We start from the raw sequence: 8097 nt of genomic DNA, 5'->3' as shown, positions 1-8097 counted from the left end.
ACAAATGTAATGCGGGTCTTATTGAGTAATAATTTTGAGAAGTCTAAATTCTAAGCAGTACTCAATTCCAAGTGAAATCAAATGATGGGCTGTTTAAATTAAACAAAACGCTGCACCAACAAGATTTAATATAATGAATCGGCTAACTGAACAGATGCTTCAGCGTTACAATAACCAGATCAGCCTGCGAATTCATGTTATAGTAACCAGTTATAAGGTCACAAGGAAGGTAACATATGGCCAATTTTCGCTCTACTGATATCAAATACTTGTTTTTCACTAGCACAAAAAACAATGAAGCAACAAAAAAGATTTAGTCTTTCCTTCTGCGAACGAAAAGGAATAACTTCCAGAAATTAATCAGGTCTGGAAACGCTCATCAAGGAAAGGACCAGCAATCATACCATTTTTCAAACCAGCCTTCTGCTGATAGATGTGGTATTCTGAACTTCAGTACAACCACCTCTAAAATACCACCTGCCTTGAAAGAAAAAGAGCATAACCTTGGGTCTACAGGTCCAGGCAAATTGAAAGAGACACTGAAAGGCCCAGTAGGACAAAGCTGCTGCACTTTCATTTCAAACACCTTAGAACAATTCTTCATGAATTGAGACTCGGTAATCACTCCCTCTATGTGAACCCGTCCATTGAGTTGTATGTTGCATTTCAACTTACCTGCATTGATGTTGTATGTTGAATAATGATTTGTAACTTTTGCATTTTAGTCTCCTGCTCTTGGAAACAGACCCTTTACAGGTTAAATGCATGCAAAATATTTTGGAATTATTCATCAGTCACAAGAAAGGCAGCCAGGAGCCTTTTTATCCTAGAGACTACCATAAAGAATGTATCTACATATTAAAACAATCAGCTATTGGTATAGAGGAGAGAAATTTGCACATGCTATGCATCTTTAAGAATGTGTAAACCACAGCTCTTTGACAACATTTGTAACGAAGGACATTTAGAGAATGCAGTTGAAAACCATGTAGGGGATAATCCAATGAATTTCCTGTCATTATTAGGAGACATCAATGACTAGCTTAACGTCCAGACGGAGAATCTTTTTCCCATTTTAAATTCACAGTCACTGCAGATGGAAATCAATGCCAGCAAATTTAGCTCTTAAAATTCAATAATAAAAGGTTTTGATGTCCAAAGATACTAGAATTTGATGATGAAAAATACAGGATCCCATGGCAGTTAGAAATTTCAGAGCAGGCATGCAAGGAAAAAGATAAGAACAGAATAGGAAGTTGAAGCTATGAGATGAGCGTAGATATAGATAAAATGATATATATAGAAACTAAAGACAAAAGTTGATTTTCTATTTAATGATTTAAATGCACAGGTCAGCCAGAGTTCTCAAATCACAAAGCCAAGTTAATACCCATGGAGTGCTAAGCAGAGACCCTAACAAGAGCAGAATGGAAATACAGCTCATGCAGCAGGACATATTTCGTTGAGTGCATATGTTTGTTGATGATTTACTACCTAAAGCTTTAAAAATTGAAAATGATCTTCACCATGTTGAGAAGGCCAGATGATTAATGTATGGATGCATTCTGAAGGCTGTCTACTTAGTCACAGTAGTTTCTTTCATTTTTTTCCCTTACTATACAAGCTTCTCTGGTGGTCATGTGGCAAACTTTTAAGTCTAGCCACAACAATCCACTATTTTTTCAGCTGGTATGTGGAGCTAAATGTGTGCTAGGGCTTTATCGGTATCTATCCAAATCCTGAGCAAAACAATTTAGGGAAGAGACTAGCTGAAGTTGGATAACTTACTCTCGCTACCCCTAACACCAGGAAGGGCAACACGAAAAAGATAGGCACTTTCACAGATACCTATGTCAACCAAACCTAGAGGAGGTCCAACGGCACCTTCTTCGGCAGTTCCAGATAAAGTAACCATTGGTTTCAACAGTGGAGACTCCATAAACTGTTCCAATGTCACACTTTCACAAGTATGCCTGATTTTTCCTTGCACCACGGGAACAACAACTTCCTGTAGGTCGTGAATCGAACACATTAGAGTTTTGATACGAATAGGAAGTTTTTAACTTAAATTACTATATTCCGTTATAGGAGAGATCACAATATTGAAAACAGCCACGACATTAAATGTGTGAGCAGATACAAAATATAACTATCTTCAAGCTATTTTCCCAACCCAAGAACTCCAATGATCAACCAATGCAGCAAATGATGCAAAGTTGGACAGCAATATACCCAAGGAAAAGGGGAAGAAAACACAAAAAAAAAAGGAAAAAGTGATAATTGCACATATTTAAGAGGATTGAAGGAAACATATCCTCGCACTTCTCAAGGTGAATCCTTGACGCATTCATTCATGAACCTTAATTTTGGTATCAAAAGCGTTAAGCAACAACATAGAATCAAAAGAAGAATAAAACAGGAAAATAATTTGCTTAAGCGGAAGGCAGTGGTAGTACTAGTTTCTATAAGGAACTCGTTAACTAATACTAAGAGCACATGAAAAGAATCTTCTGTCACTGCTAAAGGACAGATTATAAGAAAAATGATTGCTGCGAAATCAAAAAAGCAATAAAGAAAATACAGAATAAATGGAAAGACACATGGAGAAAGCAAGGCACCGGAGGAGAAGATTAGAAACTGGGAAGGAGGGGAAGATGAAAATGAAAAAAAAAGGAGGGGAATTTGTAGACATATCATATCCTCCTATACTCTTCCTTATCACATAGTCCAAGGTTAAATCCTAATTACTAGTACTAGTAGACTAGTGGTACCCCCATACATATCTGAAACAGAAGGGAAGGGAGGGAAGGGAGGGAAGGGAAGGGTGTCATGCCTCATTTCCTAAAACAAAATGATAAAAATTTAAGAAGTTGTTTAAAATGATTTTTGGGTTTTTTCAAAATTAAAATAAGGAAAATAAAAAGAAAAGGGCCTAAAATGGGACTTGGTAAAGGCAACGGATTTGGGCCCACTAGAGTCCAGAAAAAAGGGTTTTTTAACAATTTGGAGTCGCCACTCAGTATTGAATTTAGATGTACGGAGTCACCTATAAAAGAGTAATTTTTATTTTTAAAACACAAATTAAAACTCTATAACTAAACAACTCCAGGTCTTTCAAAATCAGAGAAATGAGTTCGAGGAGCTCCATTCGTGAGGTGGAAAGGTCGAGATTTTACCCTCAAGCACCTTTGCGAGTTTAATTAAACACTTTTAATTTTAAGGAAAAAATAAGTTAATCTATTGTTAAACATATAACATGTACTTGATTAACACAAAACACCTAAACAAATTAAAAAAAATATGCATAACACATAAAGAGTGAAATAAAATGAAATGATTAATTCCAAGGTTTCTATTGGAAAAGCCATGAAACAACGCGCTCACGGCCCACTCAATTACACGCGACAAAATATAAAGTAATTAACCAAAAATAGAAGAAAACAAAGAAAAGGTAAAAATTAAATTACAAAAATTAAACGCACCTATGCCCCTTACGGGTTATATCAAGTTTAAAAAGAGAAAATAAAATTAATTGCAACTTGACTTGGCAAATGAGAAAGCTAATTAATCTAAAAGCTTACTAAAATAGTGCTAAGGACCTAATTGAAAACACAAAAATAAAGTTCCAGGGTCAAATTATAAAGTCCTAATAATCTGGGGAATTAATTACAAGACAACTGAAAATAGAGGGGCTGAAGCTGTAAATTCCTGGGAATTGATCATCTTCTCCACGACACTAGTCCAGGCTGCTGCTGCGTTGCTTCCCTTCAACGGGAATTCGCCAGAAAATGGAAACCATCACCTCCGGCTTGGACTAGCTGGAGTTTCCATTCTCTCTGTTCCACGTACAAACACGCCATACACACCTAAACGCTCACAAAAATGCAGAAAATAGCAGAAATGAAAAAGGAAAAAAATCGCTCAGGCTTCAATTCCCTCGGTCCTCTTGGTTTTCCGGCGTCACTCACAGGCTACGATCAGCGTTGGACTGATAGGAAATCCTCTCCACGTGCACCGGTTCAGGAGATTCATGCCTTTAGTTTAAATTTTCATTTGGGGTTCATTTGAGCATTTTGTCAAATATGTGATAGACATGAAAAAAACCACAGATTTCATTTTCAATGAGGATTATAGTTATCCAAATTTCTCAGAAACACAAGGGATTTCAGTCCAATTAACACACAAAGCATGTACATTCACAAAATCGCGCATAATCAACAGAAAAATTCAAAAGAAATGTGCTTTAAAAGTTTCAAGAATCTGAGCTTAAAGAAAAACTGAAATTAAAGGAAAAGGAGAGCTTACAGTGCTCTCTCGGTGAAGATTTGCAGGTGGTGATGGAAAGTTCCGGTGGTGGCGGCGGCAACAGCAACTCCCTGCTGATTCCTTTGTTTCCTTCTGCTCTTTTCTGCCTTTCGTTTTTTCTTTCTTCTTTCTTCTTTTCTGTGTTTCTAATGGGACTTGGAATCCTAATTAAGGCATTGGAAAGATTCTGACGATAATTTTAGGAGCTCAGAGGCAATAATGATTTGAAGATGATCATTGAGAGGCGGTAGGCTGTGTCTTTTTTGATTCTTGGTTTTTTAGGAGAAGTACGATGTGATTTTAGAAGATTGTAACTTTGGATTAGCTCTTTTTTTTAAAAATATTTTACTGTAATATTCTATATGAAAAATTTTCTAGTTTCTAGTGTAGATGTTTTTCTAGATATTTTTGAAGGTGTTTATTAGATATATTTTGAAATATTTTTAAAATTTAAAATTTTTTGTAATATTTTTTAAAAATTATCACCACCACCTCCTCCCTCCACCTCTCCTATCTTTCCTTCTCCTCTGCCCACCTGTCCCTTCCTCTTTCTCCTCCCTCTCTTTCTTTCTCCTCTTTCCTGCCTCCTCTATCTTTTTCCTCTTCTCTTTCTTTCCTCCCCTTCTCCCTTCTCCCTTCTCCTTCCCCTCCCTTTGATCGTCACACCTCACCCCTTTCCTTTCCTCCCTCCCCCGATCTGGACGAGGCTAGATTGAGGTCTCTGGTTATGATATCGTGCCTAGATCATAACCTCTAGTCAAGGCCATATTTGGGAAGGTGGGCAGGGAGGGGTGGGGGGAGAGGAGGAAGGGGGAGGGGTGGAGTGTGGCGGGAAAGAGGAAGGGAAGGGAAGGGAAGGGAAGAGGGAGAGGAAAAAGGAAAAAGGAAAAAGGAGGGGATGGTGATGGTAGTGGGTGATGGCGATAGATGGAAGAAATAAATGTTATATATTTTATTTTATTTTTTTGTATATTTGAAGTTATTTTTGATATATTGTATAAATGTAATATTTTTGGAATTATTTTCATTTATATATTACTGTAACATTATAAATAAAAAATTTGTCTAACTAAGAGTCAATGTGGTTAAGGAACTTTGGGACTCACTTTCGTCGTCCTCTTTTGGTTGTTATTTGCACGTGAGTTGTTTGCTTTCGGTTGGGGAAAGAAGGCAGCTGGAACGGGCTGGGCCTGGCTACGGTGGAAAGTGTGAACAGTTTTGTTCACTGTGGGCAAAACCAATATGAGAAGGCCAATAGTGCTGTGCTATGAACAGGAAAGGCCAGTTGCTTGTGGGAGCAAACAATAAGAAGGCAATTCATGCGCCTGGTACAAAAAAAAAAAAACTTTTGATATTAAGGCCCTTGCTGAATATTTATTCTCATCATTGTCCAAGGATGACAGGTCTAAATTGACTGAAATGCTGGAAATTCTTGTGGATAATGACTAGAAAGACTACTAGATTATATTCGTTAGTATGACTATAAAAATTGTTAAAGATAATTTTTGAATCTAAGACTCCGTTTGGATTGGCTATTTTTTCAAAAAATAAGTTTTTCAAATGCAATATTACAGTAATAGACAATAATTCAAAAAATATCCCATCTATATTAGCATATCAAATATTTCAAAAAAAAAATTTATAATAAAAATTTTTCATATACACTACTACAATAAAATATTTCAAAAACACCCTCCAAAAATAACTAATCCAAACGGAGCCCTTACTATTTGAGCCCAATGGGTACCCAAGTAGTTCCCAAGATTTCCCATCAATTAACGGGTACAATTGGGATTTGTCCCATTTTAAACCCAATATCAAATTTCAGTACCCATCCCGCCCAAAGTCCCCATGGGCATGGGTAATCCATTAGGACTTGGGACAAATTGCCACCTCTAATTAAGGGGAAGCCCTTTTACATAATTGGTCATCATAAAATGGCCCAATAATTGGAGATATTTTGGAAACTCTCCAGATATATGGACCCCAACAAAAATGAAAATAAAAAAAAATGAATGGCATGAAAGAAACATGAATGAAAAAGAGAATCGGGAATAAAGCAAATGGTGAACTTTTCCAATACAGTGCTACAATTTTGTACTTGAAACGAAAAAAAAATGATTCATAAGTATTGTAGAAAGATAAGTTAATTAAGTGGAATGTAAAGATAAATGGAAGAATTAGAAATTTAGATGTGATTACATTATATGGTAATTAACGAGAGCATTAAATGTTATTATGAACAAAAATGTTATTAGAAATTGGATGAAAATTAAATTTTTGGATATGCGCATGTAGGAGTTGAGTCCCCCCATATTGTTTAAACATGAGTAATAATGTTTCATTGTACTACAAATTAAAACATATTACATTAGTAAATAAATTTTTTATCCGAATAAAAAGAAAAAGAAAAGAACCAAAGAAAATTTGTACCATGATACAAATGATGATTGTGACAAGTTTCAATTAATGAAATATCACTAGATTTAAAAAAGATTTAGGTACTAACATGAGAATCAGTTAGGCAACCATTCATTGACTTTTCTTTTTCTTTACTTACAATTGATCATGGTTTGGGGATTGCATCGCATATTTCATGAATTTTCACAAAATAATTTTATCTACACAAATTGTGCAATTTGTTTCATGTACTTAGAAGGCATTTGGTAAGTTGGTTCCTCAAGGAATGAGTTTCAAATTAGTCATAGTGATACTTATCATTTGATTAAGGTTAATACTTAATTGGAATGAGTTGATGGATATCATAGGCATTTTGTGATGATCATTATTTTAATAGGGAATCAATATTTACTCACCAATGTAATTGATATTTTTAATTAAAAATAAAAATTTTAAAATTACTAGAAGAAATTAAAAGCGTGAAAAAAATTTAGAGAAAAGAGTAATAAAAAAAATATAAACCTATATCTATATTTTTAGTTATAAAACACTCTATAGGTTTCAACAAAAAAATCCATTACTATTAACAGATAAATATTAATGATAGTGATAATGATCACAAAAGGTTAATTTATGTTGTATGGTTCGACAATCGATGATGATTAATTTATCAATTGAGTCTAATTTATATCTACAATTATTGTTGTCCTTTATAAAGTCACATATTTTTTATTTTTCTACTGCATAATTCACTTACTACAGCCAATTGCCTTAACTTAGTTGGACCCACAAGGCTTGGACAAGGGTCCCACATTGAGTTGTTGTGATTGTAGTGGCTCTGCCCACGGTGGGAAGTTCATCTCACTGTCCAGTTTCCACCATAGAAGCACCTATGAGAGTTTATGTCATTCTGCTTTGCAAGGAATTTTTTTTTTATTTATTGGTGATCATTATAAAGCACGTTTTACCTCCGATTTTTATTACCTGCTCCAAAGACAAAGAATGACAAAGAAATATGTCATATTCTATTTGTTTTCATCACCTCCAATTTTCATAGTATATTTGTTATTTGCATACTTTATTTTATAATATGAACATAGGTTTACACTTAATATATTAGTTAAATTTATTATTTATACTTATTATTAGTTATTTGCGCTTAATATATGTCATAACCTTTGGATTTATATCTAATTCGTCCTTTGGTTTATAAAGGTCCAAATAAATGCTTTTGAGCCTTTTGAAATTCCTTTTTATTTTTTTTTTCATGCTTACATTTTATATTTTTATACTAACTAGTTGTTGAATAGATCTAGATAAATAAACAGAATTACTGTTGTAATAAACACACTACTTACATCTAGATAAACACACTTACATCTTTCTTTGTAA

At 34.6% G+C, this 8097-nt stretch overlaps 1 protein-coding gene across 1 annotated transcript; it reads right to left on the bottom strand.

The window, feature by feature from the left end:
* Positions 1 to 237: 237 nt before the first annotated feature.
* Positions 238 to 4473, bottom strand: LOC113743497 (increased DNA methylation 3-like). The gene is made up of 3 exons (XM_027271542.2): positions 4306 to 4473; positions 1789 to 2008; positions 238 to 675 (listed from the first exon to the last, which is right to left on the bottom strand). The coding sequence occupies exons 2-3, from the start codon at positions 1937 to 1939 to the stop codon at positions 380 to 382; spliced, it is 447 nt and encodes a 148-aa protein (XP_027127343.1). The 5' UTR covers positions 1940 to 2008; positions 4306 to 4473; the 3' UTR covers positions 238 to 379.
* Between the last annotated feature and the right edge of the window lie 3624 nt (positions 4474 to 8097).

This window comes from Coffea arabica, chromosome 5e, assembly GCF_036785885.1.
Source record: "Coffea arabica cultivar ET-39 chromosome 5e, Coffea Arabica ET-39 HiFi, whole genome shotgun sequence".
Classification (NCBI taxonomy): domain Eukaryota; kingdom Viridiplantae; phylum Streptophyta; class Magnoliopsida; order Gentianales; family Rubiaceae; genus Coffea; species Coffea arabica.
Note: the sequence above shows the minus strand (reverse complement) of the source record. Positions and strands in the feature narration are given on the sequence as shown.